At 47.1% G+C, this 25,695-nt stretch overlaps 4 protein-coding genes and 4 non-coding genes across 9 annotated transcripts in view; 2 read left to right on the forward strand and 6 right to left on the reverse strand.

Moving 5' to 3' along the window:
• SURF4 (surfeit 4) overlaps nt 1-11,061 on the forward strand; it is an 11,473-nt gene extending 412 nt beyond the window's left edge. The window contains exons 2-7 of one of the 2 annotated variants that reach the window (XM_048325730.1): nt 805-881; nt 6,732-6,918; nt 7,820-7,896; nt 8,491-8,534; nt 9,490-9,676; nt 9,918-11,061. In XM_048325730.1, coding sequence (XP_048181687.1) covers nt 855-881; nt 6,732-6,918; nt 7,820-7,896; nt 8,491-8,534; nt 9,490-9,676; nt 9,918-10,184 — 789 coding nt within the window. In that variant the 5' untranslated portion in view covers nt 805-854 and the 3' untranslated portion in view covers nt 10,185-11,061. The remainder of the gene's footprint in view (nt 1-804; nt 882-6,731; nt 6,919-7,819; nt 7,897-8,490; nt 8,535-9,489; nt 9,677-9,917) is intronic. The other variant, XM_048325729.1, reaches the window with a different exon arrangement.
• A 2,025-nt stretch (nt 11,062-13,086) lies between these two features.
• SURF2 (surfeit 2) lies at nt 13,087-16,278 on the reverse strand. The gene is made up of 6 exons (XM_048325731.1): nt 16,158-16,278; nt 15,574-15,728; nt 15,254-15,357; nt 14,644-14,835; nt 13,897-14,063; nt 13,087-13,185 (listed from the first exon to the last, which is right to left on the reverse strand). Exons 1-6 carry the CDS (start codon nt 16,263-16,265, stop codon nt 13,102-13,104), a joined length of 810 nt encoding a protein of 269 aa, XP_048181688.1. The 5' UTR covers nt 16,266-16,278; the 3' UTR covers nt 13,087-13,101.
• An 88-nt stretch (nt 16,279-16,366) lies between these two features.
• Nucleotides 16,367-20,966, forward strand: LOC125336749 (surfeit locus protein 1). The gene is made up of 9 exons (XM_048325727.1): nt 16,367-16,468; nt 17,079-17,160; nt 17,280-17,407; nt 17,761-17,843; nt 18,618-18,809; nt 19,091-19,163; nt 19,537-19,699; nt 20,258-20,339; nt 20,518-20,966. The coding sequence occupies exons 1-9, from the start codon at nt 16,382-16,384 to the stop codon at nt 20,582-20,584; spliced, it is 957 nt and encodes a 318-aa protein (XP_048181684.1). The 5' UTR covers nt 16,367-16,381; the 3' UTR covers nt 20,585-20,966.
• Nucleotides 20,967-21,561: 595 nt separating this feature from the next.
• On the reverse strand, nt 21,562-25,695 carry RPL7A (ribosomal protein L7a). Its single transcript, XM_048325732.1, has 8 exons — nt 25,637-25,695; nt 24,979-25,099; nt 24,404-24,553; nt 23,511-23,651; nt 23,113-23,192; nt 22,647-22,777; nt 22,186-22,255; nt 21,562-21,725 (listed from the first exon to the last, which is right to left on the reverse strand). The coding sequence occupies exons 1-8, from the start codon at nt 25,637-25,639 to the stop codon at nt 21,621-21,623; spliced, it is 801 nt and encodes a 266-aa protein (XP_048181689.1). The 5' UTR covers nt 25,640-25,695; the 3' UTR covers nt 21,562-21,620.
• LOC125336890 lies at nt 22,852-22,926 on the reverse strand. The gene has a single exon (XR_007207875.1). It is a non-coding gene; the product is annotated as a small nucleolar RNA SNORD36 (small nucleolar RNA).
• Nucleotides 23,330-23,406, reverse strand: LOC125336896. Its single transcript, XR_007207881.1, has one exon. It is a non-coding gene; the product is annotated as a small nucleolar RNA SNORD36 (small nucleolar RNA).
• On the reverse strand, nt 23,723-23,788 carry LOC125336898. The gene has a single exon (XR_007207883.1). It is a non-coding gene; the product is annotated as a small nucleolar RNA SNORD24 (small nucleolar RNA).
• LOC125336897 lies at nt 24,621-24,693 on the reverse strand. The gene has a single exon (XR_007207882.1). It is a non-coding gene; the product is annotated as a small nucleolar RNA SNORD24 (small nucleolar RNA).

Consider the following 25,695-nt stretch of genomic DNA (forward strand, 5'->3'; position numbering starts at 1 on the left):
GCACTTTCAGGGATGGGGCAGCCACAGCTTCTCTGGGCAACCTGTGCCAGGGCCTCACCACCCCCACAGGGAGGAATTTCTTTCCAACATCCACCCTAGATTTCCCCTCTTTCGATTTGTGCCCATTCTACTTTGCCTTCTCACTACATGTTCTTGGAAGTAGTCCGTCTGTGTCTTTCCTGTAAGTTTCCTGTAAGTTACCTCCGAGGGGACCCCGGGCCCGGCTCCCACCGCCGCAGGCCCAGCGGCCGCCCGTGCCCTCGAGTGAGCGCCCGAGCCTCTCGTACAGCGAGTTCTCCTTGGGGACAGGGCTTCTCCCAGGAGGGATTAAGTGGAAGGAGAGCAGGAGCCGTCACGGCTGGTGAGTAGGGCACGGAGGGGTGTGGGGAGCCAGTGTGAGCTGGCAGGGATGGGACAGTGACCGGGTTATCCAACCTGGTAGGGTTAGATGGGATATTAGGAAGAAATTCTTCCCTGTGAGGGGGGTGAGGCCTCGGTACAGGGTGCCCAGAGAAGCTGTGGCTGCCCCTGGATCCCTGGAAGTGTCCAAGGCCAGGCTGGATGGAGCTGGGAGCAACCTGGGACAGGGAAAGGTTTCTTAGCCCATGGCAGGGGGTTGGAACGAGATGAGCTTTAGGGTCTTTCCAACCCAAACCATTCTGTGATTTCGTGAAATCCTGACCCATGTCTGGAAGCCCAAACTGGAAAAGGTTGGTCAGCACTGTGGTGCTGTGCTCAGGATTGGGGCAAAAGGAAAGCAAACAAGCTGATGTTGTTTTGTAAACCTTCTTACGTTTATTTCAGTGGAGGCCCGAGTGATTTCTCTCTTAAATAGAAGTTTGTGATCTCTAACAATGTGTGACAACAGGAATATTTTGAGTGTAAGTAGTTGCTCTGCTGGGGATGGTGTTGCAAAGATCTTCACAGTCATGGTGATTCATCTAATCGACAATAAGAGGCAGCGAGTAATCATATTCAGCAAATTGGCTGGAAAATCTGATTCTGCCTGGTTCTACAACTGCTGTGATTTAGTGTGAGTTGTGTGGTGCACGATAAAACGTCACAGCTCTGAGGGGGCTGTGCTGCCTCTGTCTTTCACTGATTTCACTGGGAAAACCTGTTCTGCACTTCCTCCCCACCCCCAGATGGAAGAAGGAAGACTTGATTTAGAGACAGAGCTTCCTGTGGTGTGTGGAATACTCAGTTTAAGGGATGTCTGGATTATCTTGGTCATTCTCTGTTTACCTTGTCCTCTTGCTCCTTTTAGAGGAGAAAGTAAACCATCACTGCAGTGTTCACATTACTTGCCAAAATTTGCAACGCTCGTCCTGACCTTTTTATAACACCTCTCTATTTATTCCTGTGGGGTTATTTCTAGATGTCTTTAACACCCCTTTTTTCACTCTGCTGAAAGCTCTTTTGTCCAGCTTAAATGTAGTTTGCCTCCTCCTGAAGTGAGTTTTAAATGGGACAAATCTACTTGTGCTTGGCCACATCCTGTTTAAAGATGAGTCTTGCCTTTAGCTGCAGAATTTGGAGTTTTGCTACTCTTACCATCAGATTGCAAAACAATTTTTATGGTGTTCTGAGTAATAACTCCTGTGTTAATTCTGCCTTGTAGCTCAATCAGAACCTTCGAGTACTGTCTGTGCTGCTAAAGCTCAGTGTCACACCAATGTAGGAGTGACTTGCTAAACACTAACCTTTGGTATATATTGTGAAGTTAACACTTGGCATTACATGAGCTGTTAGTTCATCTTGGATTTAAAAAAGTGCTTGGAACATTTGGACTGAAATTGTGTTGAAACTCCCCTGGTGGAGGCTGGACAATGGCTGTTCTGGGAGCTGAATGCATTCTCAGTGATGTTCTTGCTTTTTCCACTCTCTGTACTAGTGCTCAACACATAATGAGTCTTAATTTCTGTAGTATAAAAACCCTGTGGGAGAATGTTATAGCTAATTCCACGGCTTATCAGGAAATCCTGAATGTCTCTTACAAAAGCAAGAATAATCTGTTCCTTAAATTCAAACAGTAACGCTTAGCTTTTCTCAGATACTGTAATTTCCCTTTGAATTAGCAAATTATGCCCTAGATGCCAAGATACTCAGCAGTAATAAGTGGCTCTTAATCCAGAGGTGAACTAGTGCACTGTCTTACAGGCAGCTAAGCTTGCCAGACAGCCAGTTGTCAGTGAAAGGGCTTGTCCTACTTCTCCCAAGGCTACATTCCCCTTTTCTCTCTCACCATTGAACTGGGGAGCTGAACTGGCAGGGAAAAAAATTGAGGATTTCTGGTTTTTTCACTTGGTTCAGTTATCTCTGTGTTTAGGTCGAGTGAGGAGCAGTACTGGGGATGGGATTGCTGGTAATAGGCTGCTCTGAGCTGTAAGGAATTCCCAAGGACTGCAGTGGAGGAGACATTGTAACACCAGCCCAATCTTGTTAATTAAATAATTTACATACTCGGAAATTAAGCCCATTTTTAGTGATTTTTGTTAAAATATTACATGGTAACCCCTTCAGTGCAGCCATCATGTACTGAAAATAGCTGTATCTGGGGCCTGCATGGAGTGTTTAGGACTGTCTTTCCTTTGTAATCCCTTCCTAAGAGGGAGCAGATCTCAGGCAACTTTCCTAATGTCTGTAATAATCTTTAGGAATAAATCCTTAGGAATGTGGGTGCTTGGTATTTCTGCTGTTCAAAAAAAAAAAAAAAAAAAAGATTCACGGACAAAAATGCAAGGAGACTATTGAGTCATTGTACAGCAGTGAGAGGGCTGCAAGGGAGAGCCAGACTGGGGGGGTTTATTTAATTTTCCAAGATAAATGCTGATGTATCTTGTCCAGATAAATGTGATATAGAATCACAGAACCATTTGGGTTGGGAGGGACCTTAAAAGCCCATCTTGTTCCAGCCGCTGCTGTGAGCAGGGACACCTTCCACTGTCCCAGGTTGCTCCAAGCCCTGTCCAGCCTGGCCTCGGACACTTCCAGGGATGAGTCAGCCACAGCTTCTCTGGGCACCCTGTGCCAGGGCCTCAGCACCCTCACAGGGAAGAATTTCTCCCTAATATTTAGCTTACGTTTCCCCTCTTTCAGTTTGAACCCCTATTTCTTGTCCTTAATATCCTATTTTGCAGAAAATGGAAGGGAGAAGAAAACATTTCATTGTTAATCTGAACTTTGTCTGTTATATTAAAATAACTGAATTTAGAAATGTTCTCTAGAGCTTCGTGGTGACAGTGCACTGATTGTTTATCATTATCAGCCAAATAGCCTGTTCTGGTTAGGCTGGGGAAAAATCTTCCCATGAACAGTGATAATAAAATGCAATAAGTTACTAAAAGTACCATTGAAAAGGTTTCATTAATAAATAGCCTTTTGGGAAAGGGAATTGGTATAAAGCACACTTCAGAAGGGAAAAGCTTTGAGAAATCTTCCTGCAATTAAAAACTTGATTAATATTGCTGGCAATGCTCTAGTGGGTCAGAGCCCTCATCCTGCCTTTGGAAATAAACGGGAAAGCCTGTTCCCAGTTTTTACAGCACTTTGTAGGCATTGGGCTAATGAATGTAATGGCTGTTGCTGTCCCTGTGATTTTTGGGTGGGATCTCTTTGAGTGAATATATCCAGGTCGGTGAAAGGAAGGGATTTTTCTCTCTGCCATTGGATTGAGCATCCTCTTCCAGGTAAGATCAGTGGTGTCCCAGGCTGCTGGAGGTATTTGTTCTCCCAGAACCAAGCAATCCCTTAAAAGTATACAAGATATTTTGGATATGCTTTATCAGAAGCTCTAGACTAATAATGCTGTGCAGCTCAGGAGGGTTTCTGTGTAGATGAGCAATGTGCTGTTCCTCACCATGGTCACAACTTCCCTGATCCAAGAATACACAGGAAAAGGCTTCTGTGCTTGGACAGGACATACCTGCAAAAATTCCCAACTCATGTCCATTTATTGGACTTTAAATACCTGTAATTGTACCATTGTATATACACTTTTATCAGAGTGGACTTCTGGCAAATTTGAAACTATTGGAGGTGGGGTCAAAATGAATCACTTTATTGCCTCTTTCTTGGTCAGTTTTTATGGGTTTGAATATTTCAGTCCTCCTTTAGAAAAATGGGGGGTTGAGCAGAGCTTTAATTATGGGATCCCTGGATCTTCTTGTACATCCTTGGTTGTTAAACTTAAAGGAGCCTTTAAATCTATCTTTGCCTTTCTAATCCCATTAGAGGGGGAAGTGGCAACACAAAGCCCCTCTGGCATATGTCAGTAACGTGGCTGCCAACACAGAACCAGCTGTTCTTCTTTAAAATAGTTTTATTTAGCATTCTCTTGTCTTTTCTCACAATGTTTCACCTCTTCCAAGGATGTGTGGAGAGCAGTTGATGCAAAGCCCAGAGCAGAAAAAGCCATGCAGTTATTTGATGTCGTGAGTTTAATGCTGCTACCTCCATCAGTGCAAACAGTTTGGATTAGGATGTGTTGTGCTCAGTGCAGGGTGTGTTTCAGGTCCCCTTCCTTAGCTGCAGATACTGAACTGCAGCCACCAAGTTTCCCATTATCTGTCTGTGTGAATCTTAAAGGAAGTGGGCTCAGGATGCAGCTTTTGAGCCACATGGTGCTTGTGCAGGGACCAACCCAGGGTGACTGGTGCTATTCATTCAGTCCCACTGCTGTGGCTCTCATGTTTCTTGTAATTTATTCCATCTTTAGTTAAATTACTTGAGTGATTTACACCCAGATCCTCTAATTGTAAAATCACTTGATGCCTGTTACATTCTCTTCCTGTAGTTGTGGTGTAGCTGTTTTCCTTTCTCTCTGGATCTCCTGGTTCCTTTGGCTTGGATTTTTGTTCCCACAGGCTGTTTCTGAAGCTTATTTGAGCTTGCTGTGTACAGGAGGCTCAACTTGAGTGCAGCTCCAGGAGCTGTGGGTGTCCAGGGATGATGTGTGTGCCATGAGGTTGCTTAGTGCTGGAGCTGCCGTAGGCTGCAGCCTCTCTGACTTGTCTGGAGCCCATTGGACGTGTGCACTCGTGTTTAATGGCCAGTGTTAAATTTCCTCTGTATGCCAAGAGAATAGGTAAATGTTAAGTGTCTTCTTGGATACTTCACCTGGGCTGTTCACGGTTGTTTGGTTCCAGGGGAGAGGAAAATGAGGTCAGCACCTGTGACCCACTTCAAAACAGCAAAGATGGGGCTTGGAGGAAGATACTCTCTACTGTTTGTTGCTTTTTTCAGCCTTTCCACAGCACTGTTTTTATCCTTTCCTTATGGATTCCCAGCACTTGTCTTCTTTCATTTCTTTCTAGACCAAAGTTGCTTGTTCTGTATCTTACAAATGACTTCTGGCTTGTAAGAACTTCATTCTTAGTATTCCTCAGCAAGTTTCCTGAACCTCACAGTGAAACCCAGGAGGGAGGAAAGCTGTAAACCGAGATGTGTCTCATTCAGTGAGTGACAAAGATCAGAAATTCTCTTCTGACTCATTCATCCAACTGTTGACATGGCTGAAAAAAGCCTGAAGTGGCAGCCTGGAGGCAGAGTACAGCTGCACTTAAAATGCACTTGATTAAGGTGAATTTTGACCCTTAGACTCTGGATACAGGCAGTACAACAGCGCAGTTTGTTCCAATATTAACTATTTAATTGACTATTAAGCATGTTTGCTGACTTTTTTCTTGTGATAATCTATAGTTGCACAGTGAGTTAGGCTTGTCATTTGCGTAGTCTTTAGTATTGACTGACTGCTGCTGGCAGGAATAAACTGTCAGAAATGGCTTTTATCTCCTTCCTGGTGGAAGTCCCAATTAAGTAGTAACCACTGCTGCCCAGACAAGTAAACACTTGTCCTAACCTAGTGGCAGTAAGTTTTCCTGTGCACCCCACAGCCCTATAGAACATGACCCTCTAGAATCTGTTTGGCAGTTCTGTATTTGTTTCTTTAATTACTGCAATTGCAGAGCAGACTGCCCCAGGAGCCTGCAGGATGAAGGGGGCCCAGATACATCTTCCATTCCCCAAAACTAAAGCTCAGCATCTGTTGCATGATGATATCATTTCCTTTTAACCACTGCGCTGAACTGTGGCTGTAAATGTCTGTTTCCTTTCTGCAGAGGATGCTCCTTTTTTTGGAAGTAAGAACCTGCCTGGAGGATAGAGGGTGCAATTCCATGCAGTGGTCATGTAGATCTAAGATCTGCTGCTGCTGTTTTTCTGAGCTGTTGGAGGGAAGAAGCTTGGCAAAAAATTGTGTAATGTTTTCTAATTTGTACAGAACTTGTTTTCTATGAGCCTGGCTCCCTGAATCTGGGTTGTTCCAGGGTGGTGAGTGCTGGAGTATGTGGGTGGGAGCAGGATTGCCCTTTCAGCTCCTGGCTATCTGATAGTTGAGCTGTAACATGAAACCCTGAGATAGAGAAACTAAAACCAAGGTCAGCCTTCATTAGCAAGAGCTCCATCAAAGTACAGTTCCTGTTACACAGAAATGTGCTGCTGGATTCTGCTTGTTTCCAAGCTCTAGTCCAATGGAGAATGACAGGTTTCCCCTGCTGCTCCCAGTGGGTGAAGAAGCATTTCCTTAAATCCAAGTCCCAGTTTCTCTCGAAATGTTGGTGACCGTGAGTGCATGAGAACTGCTGACCTCAGTCTGTGGAGAGCAGGGCTCTGTTATCCCTGCAGTATCCCTTTTGCTGCCTTCCCTGCTAATGCCGTGTGTGCCCGTGCAGTTCCTGAGGGTGACGAAGCAGTACCTGCCCCACGTGGCCCGGCTGTGCCTGATCAGCACCTTCCTGGAGGATGGCATCCGCATGTGGTTCCAGTGGAGTGAACAGAGGGACTACATCGATGGCACGTGGAACTGTGGCTACTTCCTGGCCTCCATCTTCGTGTTCCTAAACCTCTTCGGGCAGCTGAGTAAGTGTCTCTGGGGCTGTTCAGGTGCATGGCAGAGCACTCCAGCGTGGCTGCAGCCCTGGCTCATGCAGGCACTGTGAATCGTGGCAGTGTGGGATGCCTCACTGATTTCCTAATAGCCCCTGACAGCTCAGAACTGATAGTACTACATGGGCTGAATGAAAAGAACTGTGAATTGACTTGCTCCAGCCTTTCCTGGAAGCAGTCGTGGAGAGTTTCTTGTGACACACTGCCTCTGAGTCAGAGATGCCAAGAATCCATCAGGACAATCTGGTTTCAGTTCTGTACATGCATCCATAAATACAAACCACACCCAGAGTTCTCTAAATTAAATACTCATGTTTTCTTAAATGGGGCAATGTTGAGACTTTCTAAGCCTCCTGTTTTTATGGGCATTCATCTCCCTGGCAAAGTCTTACCCTGGGGTGGGTGCACTTAAGCCTGAGTGAGGTGCTTGTGTCAGAAATTTTTCCAAAGCCTAGGAATCAAAATAATCCCAGAAGGGAGTGCTCTGCTATATGTGTGCTGGGTGGGCTCAGGCTATCAGAAATGGAGAGAGTTAAAATCCTTTTCTGTTTATATTATGTCCCTGATTTACTGTTCCTGATAGCCAATTTTTAAACTTGTGTCTGGATTTAGATTTTTTGCCCTCACTATTTTGTGTAGAGGGTCACCTTAATTTAATGCAGTTGCCAGTCCTCATGTCAAAGTGACGAAGGTTGTCAGTGGTTTTTGATGGAAGACTTGAGAAAGGTTTTGGGTTTTATCCTCTCAGGGAAAAGCAATACAACATGATGGCCCTAACAGTTACTTCATGAAAGAAAAAAAAAAGGGAAAATCCAAGTTAGCATTCCTGCAGCAGCTTTTCCAAGTGTAACTGCGTTCAATTTCCCCACCTCAGGTGGCTGTATCCTGGTGCTGAGTAGGAACTTTGTGCAATATGCCTGCTTTGGACTGTTTGGAATTATAGCATTACAGGTAGGAGGCTTAAATCTTCATCCCTTCGAAACTGTACCTTTCAAATCCCTCTTAGCCCCAGTATTCCCAACATGTTTAAATATAACTTGGAACCCTGGAATTTTTCTCCACCCTGGCCTAGTGCCAGTCCTTGATGGCATTGAACTATTTTGCTGCTTCTGTTCTCCTGATGTGCCCAATAGATGTAATTGCAATTAGTCAGCTTGGAGACATTCATTCAATACTTGACCTTGACCAATTTAGCAGAAGTAACTGGCAATTTACCTGGATGTCAGTTAATGAGCCAAATGTGGAACTTGCAGTTGCTTTGGCCTTCAGCTGTGTTCCCACCACAAAGGATCCTAGCTAGTAGCATCCTTCCCCTACCAAACCAGGGCATTTTGGGGCCCTAAAGCACAAATCAAATTCTGGCTTCCATTCCCTGTTTTACACAGACTCACTGGAGCATGCTGATGTAACCTACCTTGGTTCCCTCCCTGTGTTGTGTTTATAATTGAATTCTGCTATGGCTGATACAGACTTGAGATTATAACAGAAATTCAGAACTTCAGTGTCATTTCTATGGTGTTTTAACCTGTTTTATTCTTTGCCTAGACTATTGCATACAGCATTCTGTGGGACCTGAAGTTCTTGATGAGGTATGCCTGCTTCTGGAAGTTTTTATGGAAACAGAATGAAAACTGACACTTGGTGGCAGAGGAAATGATAGTTGTACATAGTATTTACTAGAAAGATTTTTACAAACGATGCATTTACATTAAACAAGAAATGACAGCACTTGAAAAATCAGGAGAGTCTGTGTTGAACTGTAGACAGCAGGCTCAGGAAGGCAAAGACTAATCCTAACCCACTAGGATCCAAGTGCTTTTGCTGCTAACCTGGCTGAGAGCTCATCCAACTGTCTACACTGGATCAGAGTTGCTTTTATTCCCTACGTGCCTAAGTAGCAACTCTGCTTCTGCATGACTGAAGCCATTTTCTGAGAAAACTACAGCATGCAGTCTCTGGAGTGGTTTCTGGGATTTTAAACCTCTTAACACCTTCCCTAAGGACAAGACAAGATTATAAACATGAGCTTTCCTGTCAGGCCCTGAGTGATGGTTTGCTGTTGCCTTTGCACCCCTCTGAGGGGAGGACAGCACAACAGCTACACTGGGCTTACTACAGCCCTGTCAATGTGTAACTTTTTAGCAGTGCTGCTGCTCTGTTTTCTCAAAGCAACCTCTGAACTACTTTGGCATATATGGCTAAACCTGAGGTACAGAATAACTTTAACACAACTAAATCTGTGTTGTAACAGCCACTGGAGCAACTCTACCTGAGTGGTGGGTGCTGGACTTCCCTGGAAGGCTGTGTTCCCACAGATCCTTGGTGTGCTCAGTGCTGCTGGGGCTGGGGAGTCTTAACACAGATGAACACATCCCACAGTGCAGAGCAAGTCACTCCTCACTCTCACTCAGATCCTTATTAAAATTGTCAGATAAGATTTTACAGATATAGAAGAGTGCAAGCTGTCAAGCTGTACTAAACTGCTTTTCCTTTTTTTTTTTTTTTTTTTTTTTTTTTTTTCCTCCTTTTTCCCCATTTCTGTAGGAATCTTGCCCTTGGGGGAGGCTTGCTGCTGCTTCTGGCTGAGTCCCGCTCGGAGGGGAAGAGCATGTTTGCTGGTGTCCCCACCATGAGGGAGAGCTCCCCAAAGCAGTACATGCAGCTTGGGGGGCGTGTGCTGCTCGTCCTCATGTTCATGACCCTGCTACACTTTGATATGAACTTCTTTTCTGTAAGTATCCCAGCATTAAAGTATGAGTTGAGCATCTAGAATGTAGTAGCAGTGCCTAGATGGCCTGCAGGATCTGCTCAATGCTTATTGAAATCTATAAATAAAATGAATACTTTAAAAAATGTTATTAGGTTGTCTGTGCCGTGACAGCTGAACTTATCCAAGCTCTGCTCTGATGTTGGTGTATGTGTTTAAGAACTGTGTAAGTAAATGGCTTTTTTCATGGCTTTTCCCCTTGCAGATTCTGCAGAACATTGTGGGCACAGCCCTGATTATCTTGGTGGCAATCGGCTTCAAGACTAAGCTGGCTGCCTTGACTCTGGTCATCTGGCTGTTTGGCATCAACATCTACTTCAATGCCTTCTGGACCATCCCAGTCTACAAGCCCATGCACGACTTCCTCAAATACGATTTCTTCCAGACCATGTCTGTCATTGGAGGGCTCCTCCTCGTGGTTGCACTGGGTCCCGGCGGAGTCTCCATGGATGAGAAGAAAAAAGAGTGGTAACAGGAATAGCAACACTTCTTGGGACATACTGTACTAAGTCCAGAACTGATTCTCTATGGATTCAACAAAAACTGCCAGCATTTTACACGTACATGCCCCCTTCCTATAAAAGGCACAGATGTTTTGAATTTTATTTACTGTGGCACCAGTAATACAATAGATAAAACCCTATTTCTTCAAGGAATGTTGCCTAGGCTTATTCTAACTTCCTAGATTTGGAACTAACCCAAGGAGCCTGCATTTTGCTGATGCTTCAGTGAATTGCAGTAGAACAGTTGCTGTCTGGAATGTCAGCAATGTCTTAAAATTTGCAGAAAGGTGAGCAGATACAGCTGGATCATTCAGTGTGCTGTTGGGTTGTAGCTATAACTAAAAAAGTGGATCCCCTTTCTTGCCCTCATCAAAACTGTCTTGTGCATAACGAGTTCCATTGCTGGTTATAGCATTGCTTATCGAGGTGGAAAGCAGCATCTAAGAAAATCACTGTTATTTTGCTGCTCAGAGGCCTGTTATTCCCTTTTGTTTAGCAGGGAGAGGTCTTTCCTGCTCCTGAACAGAAGGCAGAAAAAACCCCTGAAAATAGTTGTACCCCTTTCTGGGTAAGAAAAGGGGGAGGGTTTTCTAACATGTCCCAGTTCTGCCCTTGAGGGAACAAAAGAGAACCCTGTATTAAGCATGAATCCTGTACTGCTAATCAGATTTAAAGGAAGTGGGGGAGATAATCCTGAAGAGACAGAATGGTAGATTCTGTGGAAATTCTGTGCCAAAAGAATTCTTTATTCTACATTCTTTCCCCAAAGTTGCCCCTCCTGAACTCCCAAGAAGGGAGCCAAGTTGTGCTGCAGATTCCATAATAAAAGCTCCTTTCTGCTATTAACCAGCTTCCATCCATATATGCCCCAAATTCATATTTGAATTGCAGGTTATTGGTGAAAATGTCTTGAGAATTACAGAAATTCCCCTTTTCTGTGCACTCAGTACTTGCCAGATGAGAGCAGTCAATCTCCTGATCTGTAGTCTTTGCTTCTTAGATTCACTACTGTCAGTCTCTTGGCTGTAAAAGTCCCAGCTGACTGAAGAGCTGGGGTGCTGAGCTCTCCAGGACAGCCCCTTCTCTGCCATCTCAGACCACCCAGAGCTGTGCAGGGAGGAAGTGTGGAAGTGGCCCCCGTTCCCAACTCTGCACATGGTTATAGCTGAGGAATGTGAGTGCAAAGCCTGGGCAGTGGAGAAGCAGCCAGGCATGGACCTTCCACAGGAGGAACTCGTGAGGGTGAGGAGAGGAAGGCCCTGTTTGGCCTCTCAGTGCCATGACCATGCTTAGTGCTGCTCAGAGGAGACGTTTTGTCCTCTCTTAGCTAGGTGTGAACCTGTTCCACTAGATTGTGGAGGAATTCTAGACAGCATGAGCCCTACCAACTTCCTACCATTACACTGATTCCTTGCACTGTTGTCTCCCCTGAGGAAGATGCTCAGCTCTTTGTTCAAGGAGGAATGCAGGTGAACATCTCCAGTGGGAGCTGTTCAGGGTCTCCTGATAAGGACACTCACCTGGACAGTTCAGTTAAACAGTTGCTTTTTAGCAGAGAAAACTGGGCTGAAAGAACTAATGAAAAATAGAAGAGCACTGTTGAAAGTTAAACCAGTGATTTCATCACCTTAAGGGGATAATAGCCTCTGTAAGGGCTGCTGCTGGAGGAAGCCAGTTGCTGTCCCAGAATAGTTAGGGTTGGAAGGGACCTCTGGAGATCATCTAGTCTAACTCCCATGTCCAGACTGATGGGAGGCAAATTCAGCATTAAGGTCAGGTCACTGATGGCTTGCTTTCCAAGGAAGTTTTGCAAGAGAAGGGTTCCCTGTGCCTGACTCTTCCGCTTTCCAAGGAAGTTTTGCAAGAGAAGGGTTCCCTGTGCCTGACTCTTCCAGGCTGGACAAACTGGTCCTTTCAGTCACAGATCTGCAGCACAGGAGCCTTTCACTGTTTCACTGCAGGTCTTACAACGGTTCTAGACTGATCAGGCAGCCATTCCCAGATACCTGAACTGCTGTTGATGTTCATAGTATTTATAAATTACAGAAACTACTCCTGCAAGTAGCCCCTTGTCTTTCTCAACTTCCTTGTGTCCTGTCTAACTAAGGAGCTGGATGACTAGTCTGAAGAAAACTGACCAGTTTCCTCCGTGAAAATCAAGTCCCCTTTCCAACACAAGACCCTAGAAAAGGAACTGATGCTGTCCCCTGCAGCAGGACTTCTTCAGTATTCCAGGGGCACAGTTAGGTGGAGGGCATTATCAGATACTTCTAGGCAGCACAATGTGCAGACTTACTGACTGTGAGTCCTGATGCAGAAGATTCTGGTTTCCTACCTACACTGCTGTACTTGTGCATCTCCCAGAAATCCAGTGACCTCTCCCCGTGGCTGAGAAGCTCTCACAAGCAGGATGTCAGCTACCAATTGGCTCTGCAAAGTGTTCTGGAATTCATTCTGAATATATTTTTGCTTTCTATGTGGGGAAAAAAAAAAAGAAATAAGTATAAATTCTCATTTTATGCTGTATTTTGTACCTTAGTTGTGTTTGAAAATGTTTTGATTTTTGAAAACAATCAAAATAAAACAATGGCATCTTTGTATCCACTTGGCGTGTGTGGCTGGTGATGCTCCACTGCAGAGCTGCTGTGCTTTCCTGCCTATCAAAAACCAGCTTTCTGTAAAAACCTGAGCTGCCTGGACTTGACTGCAGCAGACATCCTTCCCTTGCTGTGAGGCTGGCTTGAAGCTCTTGGAATACAACTTAATTCCACCCTATTATTCCCCTCCACACCTGTAACAGTTAACTGGAACGGGCAAACACTTCATCCTGTGCTCCCACTGGAATTGTTACACAAAAGGCTTCAGGCCAGGTATTTATCATAAAATTTATTTCCCATTGGTTGCCTTCTTGAAGTTTTTGGGTTTTCGATGATGGCTCTTGAATTTCTTCTTTAAAGGGCCTGTCTGTTTCTGTAGGGAAGAAAGTTAATCAGCTCATTTCCAACATCCTGCCTGAGACAGCTTAAAGATAAACTGAGTGTGATCTCCTTCAACAGCTAGAATGAGTCCAGCCCTGCTCATGGAGCCAGGATCCTGCAGCTCAGCAGCCCTTTCTGATGATTTCATTAGGTACAAACTGGCAGGCTCCCTGCAGCAATGAATCCAAACTTTATCCAGCCCTAACTTTCTAGTTTGACATAATTATAAAGGATCCAGCCCATTCCACAGTGCCTGCCTCAAAGGTTTATCCCTTTTTATGTATCTAACTCAGCAGGATCAGCGATGTCATGTAAGGCAGTGCCTCAGAAGGGGCAGGAAAAGGGTCTAGAGGGACTCTATGACTGCAAAAGGGCTGAATTTGTGTTTGTGTATAGGGAGGACAATTACAGAACCCACGTGACAAACATCAGCTTTCCTTCTGAGACAGTGTGGGGCAGGATCCCACCAAAGATGAGCTGTTTGTACAGGCAGGAACATCCCTCAGTACCACAGCCAGGATAAATACTGCCTGGCAGGAATTTACACCTCGGGATGCAAGTCACTGTCTGGCACACAAGGAAAGTCTATTCTGAACAGCTTTGCACCTTCTGCTGGTTCCCAGACAGGAATAGCTGGAACTCCTACGGGATGGGATCCCAGCTCCACACCCCCTGCTGCTGCAGGCAGCGGCTTGACTCCCACCTTTCCTCTCTTGTTGCCAACTGCTCTGCTGCCATCCCTCCTTGCCCCGTGCTCTCCATTCACGTCTCCGTTCTGCTTGGCCTCGTCGTCCTCGCTGTCTGTCACGAAGTCATCCGTGCCCTTTGTGGTCTGTGGAGCTGATGGGTTCTTTTCGGGGAAGAGCGCAGCTAAAATACAAAGATTTAGCTCAAAATCAGTTCCCTGTGCACACAGGCTCTGCATCCCCTAACTTTAAAGATGATGTGCCAAGCTGCTTCCAGTCACCAGGCATGTATGTGTCACTACTGAAATACCTGGGAAATAAACACGTGGGTGTTTTATTGGAAATGTGCCTTGGTGCTCTTTCTATTCCCATTCTGGGAGCTTCAGCACAGGTGCTGCCATGTGTTACACCTCTGCTGCTGCAGCAAGGTGGATTTGCACCTCCAGATCTAAGGCAGCAGAACGGCCTGACCACCTTCTGTCCAGCACTTGCTGAGAAACAAACTGGAGATTTCTAAAGCAGCAAATCCCAGTGGATCTCGTATCCCCTTCCCTCACACCTTGCATGATCCAACTCATTCTTACTTAGCATTAACTATTTCTTATTTAGTGGTGGTAAGCTTTTCCAAAACCCAAGGATCCCCAGCTGGATGAAGTCAGGTGCCTCTGGCACAGCAGCATCAGGTAGCAATTGTAAAGAAACCAGGAGAAAATTAACCAACCAACTCCCTGCAGGACATGGATGACACCAAGGTTCTCACTCACGTGGGTACAGGTCACTCATGCTGTCGTCTGTCTCCTCTCCATCCTCCTCGCTGGACTTTGGCTCCCAGAACTCCTCTTTCCTGTGAGGCTGCCTGCTCCCATTTGTTTGGTCATCAGGGTGCTGTCCCCGCTGCTTCTTCTGTCTCAGGCAGGCAGGGACATACTCCACTCCTTCCCTCTGGCATTCCTCATCTAAGAGCGAGGGTCAGGCAGCACTGGTCAGCTGCCCAGGCCCTGAGTCCTCCCATTCCCAGCTCAAGCTTGTAGGAAATGCAACTCAAAAGTACAGCATGCTCCAATCCACATATACATCCATATAATCGACAGCATCACGGATCAGGGAAGATGTTAACACAGATTGTGCTGGACACATGAATCACACTGCATGGGGGAGTTTAAGAGCTGATCCTCTCAAGGAAGGATTTTCCAAGGTATTTGCCTGAGGCCAACTGCTCCCTGCATCTGAGACCTTCCCTCCTAGCTGAGGAGGACACATAGTAACACACTGCTGACAATTTAAACAAAACTGCCCCTTCAGAGAGATCCACTGGAATCTCAACAGCTCAGGAAAGAAATGTTATCTGGTTACAGCTTCAGAAAAGCTACTTACAAGTTTTCAGGGCCTTCTGGTAGCGCTTCCCTTGGACGTGCCGCAGGACATGCTCTGGAAGCTTGTTGATGTGTCTGAGGGTGAGCTTGCAGAACAGCTGGTGTCTGACAGACACAGAAAGGGCCAGCAACAGAGTTAAAGTGTGCTTTGACTTCACAACTTTTCACTTACAAGCACTGTAAGTTGCTCAAAGTTGATAAGACTTTGTAAAGACTTTCCCAGTCTCCCCAAACCCATAACAAAGTTTGTAAAGCCCAACCACTTTATGTCTGAGATTGAGCAAAGTGTAAAGCATAACACACAGAAGGAAGAATACGTACAAATTCTTTGTGCTGGGCACTATGTGGGGCTCAAACGTGCCATAGTCAAACTCTCTGGCTGCCTTTATGAGCCGCTGGTACTTCTTGCCGCTGGTGTAAGCCTGCAGCTCTGACAGGCGACACGGCAGCTCATGTCCTGTCAGCCTGCACCTCACCTGAAAAAAACATTAATGGTCAGGAAACCCAGGGGATTATCCCACTGAACCTCAGAATCGATTCGGCTGGAAAAGACCCCTGAGATCATCAAGTATAACCTATGACCGATCCCCACCTTGTCAACCAAACCATGGCACTCACGTCCAGTCGTTCCCCAGGGATGGGGACTCCATCACCTCCCTGGGCAGCCCCTTCCAAAGTCTAATCATAATCACCCTTCCCGTAGCCATCGCAGGGCAGAGGAGGGCAGGACAGACCAGCGCCCTGCTCCCCGCCTTTCCTCCGCCTGACAAACACCTGGGGCAGGAGCTCGCTGGGGCCGAGCCCATCGGGTGCCACGAGGTCCCGGCCCCATCGCGGACGCTCAGGGAGGCCGCTCCATCCCCTCGGGACCCTTAGGGTGCCCCCCAGCCCTCACACGGGCGCACCTTGCCCGGCCCCGCGGGGCTGAGCAGCGGGTGCTGCCTCAGGAAGAGCCGCTCCGCCTCGGGCACCTCCGGCACGGCCGCGCCGCCACCCGGGGCCGGCGCCGCCATCGCGAGGGGCCGGGCCCGGGCGCGTTTCCCGTTCCGGGCCGCGGGCAGGGCGGGGGCGGTGCGGGGGCAGCGGGGCCGGGCCGAGCTGGGCCGGGCCGGGCCGGGCCGGGGCTGCCATGGCCGCGTTGGTGCTGCGAGCGGGGCCCAAGCTGCTGAGGGAGCGGCGGGGCCGGGGGAGGCTCGGGGCAGCGGGGCCGGGGCGGGTAAGCCGCTGATCCTGTCCTCTGATGCTGTCCCCTGATCCAGTCCCTTGATCCAGTTCCCTGATCCAGTTCCCTGATCCTGTCTCCTCATCTGTTCCTAGATCTTGTCCCCTGATCCTATCCTCTGATCCTGTCCCCTGATCCAGTCTCCTCATCTGTTCCTTGATCTTGTCCCCTCATCCTGTCCCCTGATCATGTCCCTTGATCGTGTCTCCTGATCCCGTCCCTTCGTCCTGTCCCCTCATCCCCTCCCCTCATCCCATCCCTTCGTCCTGTCCCCTCATCCCCTCCCCTCATCCCGTCCCTGCGTCCTGTCCCCTCATCCTGTCCCCTGTAGGCCCTTGTTTCTGTCAAGAGTAGATTAAGCTGGTGTGTGTTTGTTGATAGTGTGGATGGAAGTTCATTGCTGTGCTATAGGCAGCTCTGTAACGGATATTTTATTTCATTTAAATTATAACCAAACCCATAGTATTTCAGAGGCGGTTGCTCATTTGAGACTTAAATCAACAGATAAACAATATTTCATGCAATCATCAAGTTAACTGATATCACCTAAATACAAGTTTTATAAAGCAGCGACATTACAAAAGATCGTTCTTATTCTGTGTAGGCATCGCCGTGCTTGATCAGAAGAACATTGTTTGGATATCCCCTAACTAAAGCAGGTTCTGGTCTGGTTCAAAAGACTAGAGGTAAGAAAATATGTCTGGGCTTCTGCCCTGTTTCATCCTAGTACCAAGATGTAATATTTCGTGCAAGAATTTGGCATCTCTTCTCTATAAATCCTGTTCCTCTTTCTGGTTTTCTGTAGATGTTTGTTTGAGGTTCTGCAAACCACAAAGTTCTACAGCAGCTGCTGACACATCTGGAGAGGATACCTTGCTGAAATGGGGCCTTCTCCTGATCCCTCTGACCACCTTTGGTCTTGGCACATGGCAGGTACAAATAAATGTTTCATTTTTTCTAGAAGTGATCACTTGAAGGCTGCCAAGTTTTCCCATCTGTTTGATCTAGTTCACACCACAAGCAGGGTAAACATTTGCTGTTATTTTACATTTCTGTTTTCCAAGTGTCCACTTGTAAGTCTTTAAAGGAAGTCTTTTTCTTTTACACTTTTTAGTATAAATATTTCCTCAGATTAAATTCAGTAGCCTGTCTTTTAACTTCTCCAATTACCCTGATTTAGACCAGGTCTGATGAGAAAATTATGGCCAAGGTTTTAAGGCTTGCTGGGGTTGTTATATTGCTCTGTTCAGCCCTAAGGTGTTACTTTTGTGTTTGTTTGCTCCCAGGTTCAGCGGCGCAAGTGGAAATTAGATTTGATTGCACAACTGGCATCAAGAATCACAGCAGATCCCATTCCTCTGACATTAGAGTATGGAAACAGGGATGGTTTGTTGTCTACAGAGCACTGACGGTTTCCTGGGAATATTAGATATGGACCATGCACTACTGAGCTTGTGCTGAACTAACCTGCATGAAAATGAAGGGATGCAACGGGGATTGGGATGTGCCAAGCAAATTAGAAAGAGACACTGATAATTTTTTAATTTTTAGTAAAAGGATAAGTGAGTGCTTTCCTATGGGATACTCTAAATGCATGGGGAAGGATGAATCTCTGTTCAGGAGAATGTGGGATCTAGCTCATACTATTTGTAAACCTCCTGGGGAAAGGAGTTGGTAGCTGGTGTCTGTGATATCCCAAAGAAATTGCTACTACAACAGGGTCTTGGATCAACAGCAGGCCCTGCCCCACATGTGGAGCAGTTGTGTCAGATGTGAGAGAGATTTTTAAGGTCACTTGGTCACCTGGCACAACTCTCAGAAGGGCTCAGTTGGATTTCATGGTCTGGGATGGGAAAGAAACACTTCCCATAGCTGGATGAACAGGCAGTGAGTCCACCTGCTCTGTGATACCTGGGTTGAAAAGAACTACTTCCCTGGGTACTCCTGATAATGCCTATTTGATTCACTGTGATAGTAGAAAAATATTAACCCAGCTGCATATTCCATGAGGTGTTTGTCTTCTGCCTCTGCCAACAGGCTCCAGAGTGAACCATTAGGGAAAAGGAGAATCCCATGATAAAACCTCCCGGCTGAACTCGCCTCTCACAGCCATGATTTTGTTTTGCTCTTGTTCCCCATGCAGCCCCATGGAACTGAAGGAGTTGGAGTACAGACCTGTGAAGGTCCGAGGGCGTTTTGACCACTCCAAGGAGCTCTACATCCTGCCCCGCTCCCTGGTGGACCCCGAGCGCGAAGCCCGGGAAGCCGGGAGGATCACATCCCACCCGGAGAACGGAGCCAACGTCGTCACCCCCTTCTACTGCACAGAGCTCGGGTGAGTTCAGGAGAGTCCTGCTCCATGGGAGCACTTGCTTCTCCTTGGAAAAGCTGAATCCTGGTGGTTGGGTTTGCATCAATCAATCCCTGCCTTAAAAGGCATCTCTCAGTCTGTGACATCACTGAGGCTCGATTTGAAATTGTATTTAAATTCCTTTATAATGTGCACTCAGGTGACAGCAAAAGTGGCAGCAAACACGTGGGCTGCTTCTTTCTTTGGTCTTTAATTCTAGGCAGCAGCAGGAATAAATTCCCTTTCATTTCTTTATGTAACTCTAGGGTCATGATTTTGGTCAACCGAGGATTTGTGCCCAGGAAGAAATTGAAACCGGAGACCAGGCTGAAGGGACAGGTACGGGGGATCCAGGGAATTGGGGGTGTTACTTTGTGCCCCTTGGCTACCCAGAGGTACCACTGACCAATCCAGAAAGGCTGGAGCCACATTCAGTAGCATGAGAGGTGACTTAAATAGCCACTGAACTTTTCAAAGACAACAAATCTTTGTTTCCCACCTTTTTGTTAAGTAAATAATGTGTTTTACAAGCAAGGGGCTGTTCTTGTTCTATTTTTTTCCCTGCTGTGTTACAGCACTGCCCCACTACAGGGAACAACCACTTCATTTATGCTCAGACCCTTTAAGTGTCACATTTTCATGACAGGACTCGAAGTGTCAGAATATGAAATCAATCTTGAAAAGATTCCTTTTCTCTCTCTGCACTTCTCAGATTGAAGATGAAATTGATCTCACTGGGGTGGTAAGGTTAACAGAAAAAAGGAAACCCTTTGTGCCTGAAAATAACATTGAAAAAAACCGCTGGCACTACCGGGACCTGGAGGCCATGGCCAAGGTGACCGGTGCTGAGCCCATCTTCATCGATGCAGATTTCAGTAAGTCACAGAGGAACCCAGCCCCACATCCAATTTACATCACCCTCCCTCCCTTTCCCCTCAGTTCTCTTCCTGTGCTCTGCCAGCCCACTGTTTTGAAGGTGACAGGGAGCCTACAAGAGAGCTGGAGAAAGGCTTTTGTCAGGAGCATCGAAGATAGGACAAGGGGGAATGGCTTCAAACTGCCAGAGGGCAAGGTTAGATGGGATGTTGGGAAGAAATTCTTCCCTGGGAGGGTGGGGAGGCCCTGGCACAGGGTGCCCAGAGAAGCTGTGGCTGCCCCATCCCTGCAAGCGTCCAAGGCCAGGTTGGACAGGGCTTGGAGCAACCTGGGATCAGTGGAAGGTGTCCCTGCCCGTGGCAGGGGGGTGGAACGAGATGATTTTTAAGGTCCCTTCCAACCCAAACCATTCTGGGATTCTATGAACTTGGGAACACCACTGCCTGAGGAAGTGCAGGGTATCCACCAGACTTGCCACACCTTCTTCCCCTCTTACCCACAGTGCAGCTCCACGCTGTGCAGACCAAAGATTTACCTTGGCTGTGTTGTCCCTGCAGGAAGCACAGTCCCGGGGGGGCCCATCGGGGGCCAGACCAGGGTGAGCCTGCGGAACGAGCACATGCAGTACATCGTCACCTGGTAAGAGGGACCTGCCCCGGGCTGCTTTGGAATGCCTGCGTGAGCTCTTGAGTTACAAAAGCCCAGTTTTAACCTAAATAGCTTGTGCTAGGTGATTTGACTTGGTTATTGCAGCTGTCCTTAGTAGGGAGGTCCAGTCCAGCCTGGAAAAGTGCCAATGTGTGATTTTCTCTCATAGGTACAGCTTGTGTGCTGCAACTGCCTTTTTGTGGTACAAGAAATTTATACAGAAGCTACCTTTGTGAGGGCTGGGAAGTAACTTTGTGCTACAGTCAAGAGCAGACTTTTACAGATGACAGGAGCCTGATCAGTCCTAAATAACTGAAAGCACCTGGAATTTCAGAGCAGTTTCAGCAAACACGTGCAGCTACCCCTGCAAACTGAGCTCCCACCAGTGTGATTTCAGCTTGGGAGCACTGAACTTCAACATGAATCACAAGGATACGTTTTTCTGTCATGGTTGGTTGGAAGCTACATTTTAACATCTGCACTGTTATTTTCTTTAAGAAAAATCCAAAGGATTTTGTGAATCAGCCTTTTTGCAGCAAGTAGTCATTCCTGAAGTCAGGAATGGCTCACAGCAGTTGCAGCAGAATAAATAAAGGCCTGCAGGTCTTTGCCTTGTGACTTGCACTGTGCATCTTACACAGAACAGCAGCAGACCTGAATTAGAGGTTATTGTGGACACTCAGGTCTAGCTGGGGAAGGCCTGTGGCTTTGCAAAAGGATGAGGGCTGGCAAAAACAAGCACCTACCACAGCTGGCACCTGGGTAACCTCCACACTGCCACCACACCAAGTCAGCACTCAGGAAAGAACAGAAGTGCAGGAAGGTCTTGACTCTTCCCCCCTCAGCCTGCCTTCACTGGAGGAGGCACTGCAACCCTGGAAGGTTTTAACACTGTGCATAACCCACACTGTAACCCAGCCCTAAGTACTAGTGGAGAAATCAAGTACCATTCCCAATTTAGATTTGCAAAACCAAGCCAGGCTTAAAGACAGAACTAGACCAGCCCAACTTCATGATCCCAGAGCATGCTGGGCTGGGTGTTCAAGAGAGAGGAGTTACTATACAGGACTAGTAATTAAGGGAAGTTGTACCAAGTAAATAACGAGCTCTGTGCAGCTGTTTTTGCACAGCAGTGTTCTGTCACTGGGTGGAAGGCACATAGTACAGCAATGCCACTGTGCTACTCCCTGCCCAGAACACTCCCACAAACAGAGACACTGGAACAGCTGGGGTTTATTATGTACAGAAAACACGGTGCAATGCAGTACATCTTCAGCCCAGCTTCGTGGCCAGTTCTTTAGCCTTTGCTTTCTCGAGCTTTGCAATGCGAGCCACCGATTTTGGACCCAGGACATTCCCGCCCCAGTGACGACGGATCTGCAAGGAAGGGAGAACAGGTTAGAGGCCTCATTCCATCTCTTACTGTATCACTCAATTCTGCACAAGGGGAAGAGCTCCCTCAACTAGAAAGTCCTACACATTTCAAGGACTGCACTGCATTTTGGGGTAGCAAAGAGAAAAGCTTAAGATCTTTCCCAGTGAGGGATACTGGATTCAGCTATCCCGTAACTCCTGGATTTGGGGGATGGAGTTTAGCTTAGCAAAAGCTGCTGCCCTCTCTACAATCCTTGCCCTGGGGTTGCTGTTTACTTCTAACCTGGTGACAGCTTTCACATTTTACCCCATCTTCAGGTAAAGAATTTGAGTACACTGTAAGAAAACCCAGGTATAACACACCCAAGAACTATAAACTGATGTCACTATGTCCCATTTCTCTGGGAAGCTTTTGGGAATGTTCACAGTATAAAGACAAGGCCAAGAGCCCAGAGAAACTTACCTCATCATATCTGTCATTGTAGTTGGTCTTGACAGCCTCCACCAGCTTGGCAAGGGCTCCCTTATCCTCCCTGTTGGTGACAGTTTTAGTTCCTTTAGAGTCTCGATTTAACATTTTCTGTTAATATTTTGCCACAGAATTTGAGAGCTTCTAGTGGCAACCCAATTTTTCAGGTTAAGCAAAAGCATCACTTGCAAAGCATAAACACTCAGAATCTTGCACTGCTCAGGTTAAGGCTAACAGTTCTACATAGATTTTAGAGTAACCACCCTTTTGGTAAACCAAAATAATCTGCACCTTCAAGACCTGATAGAGGCATTTTTATCAGACATTACAGAGGTGGTATTTTAACTTTACTACTTTAGAGAGACCCAAGCTGGCCACCCACCTGCTCTAGAGCCTGTGCTTAGGGCAGTTTGCTTTCTCCACAACAGAATCAAGTGAGCTCCCAGAACACTTACGGGTTAACCTGGGTGAAGGCCACGGAGGTGCAGGTCTTCCTGTGGACCAGTCTGCCCAGCCTGGCTTTGCCCTTGATGATGCAGTAGGGAACCCCCATCTTGCGGCACAGGGCTGGCAGGAAAACCACCAGCTGAAAGGGAAGGGAGTGCTGAGGAACTGAGGGAGAACATCCCTTTGTGCTGGGTGCCAGCCTCGGCTGTGGCAATTGCTCAGTGTTAAAAAGCTCGTTTTGCTCTTCACTGCTGGGTTCAGGTGAAGAAATTCAAAACATCATTGCAAGGGCCCAGCCTCGCTGTCAAACCAGGACAACTACAAACATGCATACACATCCCAGTTCTGGTAAATGTGTGGGGTTTTTTTAATGGATTCTCTCTCATGCAATAAGTTTGTCCTAAAATGCATTTTTGCCTTAAAAGCACTTCTGACCCCACCCTAAGTTACACAGGTAGGCTGTAACATGCTCACCTCAATAGGGTCTACATCGTGGGCAATAACAACAAGCTGAGCTTTCTTGTTCTCCACCAGAGTTGTGACAGTATTAATACCTGAAAAACAAGTTCTAGATAAGCTTTGTTTCCTCTCAGTCCATTTTTAAAGCTCTGATTCCACACCACAGCATCACTATGGAAGTTACAAAAACTTTTCACATCAGGGCACAAAGACACTTCATGGACAATTTGCTAAAGCTCAGGGTTAAAAAGCTCGTCTGTTTTGCTCTTCACTTTGAGCTCAGGTGAAGAAATTCATACATCATTGCCATAGCTTGTCCAAGCCTGTCTGGTTGAAGAACCAACTCTTCCATCAGTTTTCTCTCTCACCAAGTGCCACACTCCCATATTCCATCAGCTCAGGTACAAAGTTACCTGCTCGGAGGACCGGTGGCCGCTTGGTTGGAGCATCTCCCTTTCCTGCAGCTTTCTGCTCAGCACGAGCCAGTAGCCTCTGCTTCTTCTCTTGCTTATTTTCAGGCCTGTATTTGTGTGCCAGCTTCAGAAGCTGTGTAGCTGGAAGAGAACACCTACTAATTAGCTGCATGACCTGAAAATCTAAGCATTACTTTTTAAAAATACTGCAGTGCATCAGCGATCTTGGTGGTTGTCATCACATTTCTTTACACAGCAAAAAGTGATCATCATCTGCACAGTCCAAGAGAAGAACACTCAGAGGTGCATCTGCATGCACCTCTGATGGCACTGAGAGCTCCCTGACTGCCTGCATGAGGAAATGCCCGTGGACCCCCACAGCAATTATGGTTACAGGTGGTGCACTGGCTCCTTTAAAGCAAGGAATCTACAAGGAGGAAATTATTATACCAAGTCCAAAGTTTTTTGCATAGACTCATTCACAGAAGACCCCTAAATCCCTTCTTCCTTCAGTGCCAGCCTGTAGGATGCTGGTTTTCCCCCAAAACCTCCCCTTCTATAGATTTCTCAATCTGTTTACACCACCCTGGGCAGTTTCTACATCAAGCTGGAAGAATGGAATCACAGTTAAGATTTAACACAGCGTTTGAATCAGTAAATAGAGCTTTGCTATTTTCTAAATCCCTTTCCAGGGTACACAGCAGCAATCCAAGATTTAAGCCAGCAAATTGATTTTGACACCACCCTGGTCACTATTAAAGCCTCCCTAAAATGCTTCCACAGCTACACCCCAGCTTACCTTTGTTAAGGCTTATTTTGGTTTGTTTCCCCTTCCCTGAAGCACATCCCATTTACAACCCAAGCCAAGAGAACCTTGTGGGGCACATCCTCACCTGTCTGGCGATCCAGGGCCTGGGTGAACTGGTTGATGGCAGGAGGCACCTTCAGGCGCTTGTAGAGGATGGACCTCTGGCGCTGCAGCCGGATGTAGCGTGGCCATTTCACAAACCGGGTGAGGTCACGCTTGGGCTGGATATCCTGTCCTAAAAAACACAGCCTTTAGCTCAGGACTGCCCCAAATCCAGAGCAGCAGCACGGGAACAGCACAGGAGCATCAGTGATCTTGGTGGTGATGTGTCAGCACAACCACTCAGATAGCAAATATTCTTTCACATCATCTGCGCCCCGTACAAGAATGGCACTGCACAAGTCTGGAGCGATTTCCCACAGAACATGAAAAAGGGAAACACTCATCCCAGTAGGATCATATAACAAATCCGTGTAATAAGGGAAATTAGGCAAATTGTCCAATATCACCTTCATATGGACAGTTATTAACTGCAGGCAGCAAAAAAACTGCCTTCATCACCCTCTCCACTCTGCAGCAGTTAATCATTTATAATTCAGATATCTTTCATTGAACAAGAAAAAAACATGGAGAAAATATCCCAAATATCCACATACTCACCAATGCCAAAATTCTTGGGCCTCTTCTCGAAGAGGGGATTGACAACCTTCTTGGCCTCCTGCTTCTTGACTACAGCAGGGGCCGGGGCCACCTTCTTGCCCTTGGCCTTCTTTCCTTTCGGCTGCAACCAAGAAACACACTCTGTCTTCTTTCGCCTCCAAAACTTGCGTGCTTGGACAAGTTACCAGCCCACCCTGGAAATGCATTTATTTTCCTAAGCATTTCACCAGCCTGGCGGCCTCGCATGCTCATCCTGCTCTTCTAGAGAGAGCAAATCCTTCGCTTTGCCTTTACGAGCTTTATGAACCTCCCCGCGAGGGAAAGGATTAAACCGACCGTGCTGATCACTTCTCTCGGCCCGGCGCTCCCCGACAGCAGCCGAGATACCCTCACCGCGCGTCACTGACCACCGCGATCCCACCTACCCCGGGAACCCGCTGCGGCCTGCCCGGGCCGCCCAAGCCGGCAGCAGCCGCAGTTCCCCGGCGCGAGCGGGCAGGCCCATATGCGGCCTTCCCCCATCACCGCAAACCGGGCACGAGACACCGCTCCACCGCCTCCCCCGGCTGCCGAGCACCCGCGCGGTGCGGATGACGGCGGGCAGCCCCGGATGGCGGCGGATGGCCCCGGCCCCCCCCGCGCCGCCGCCATCACTCACCATCTTGGGCGGCGGGAGAGAAAGGCGGAGCGGTGCATGCTGGGAAATATCTACGGGGC

Source organism: Corvus hawaiiensis, chromosome 21 (genome assembly GCF_020740725.1).
Source record: "Corvus hawaiiensis isolate bCorHaw1 chromosome 21, bCorHaw1.pri.cur, whole genome shotgun sequence".
NCBI classification, from domain to species: Eukaryota; Metazoa; Chordata; class Aves; order Passeriformes; family Corvidae; genus Corvus; species Corvus hawaiiensis.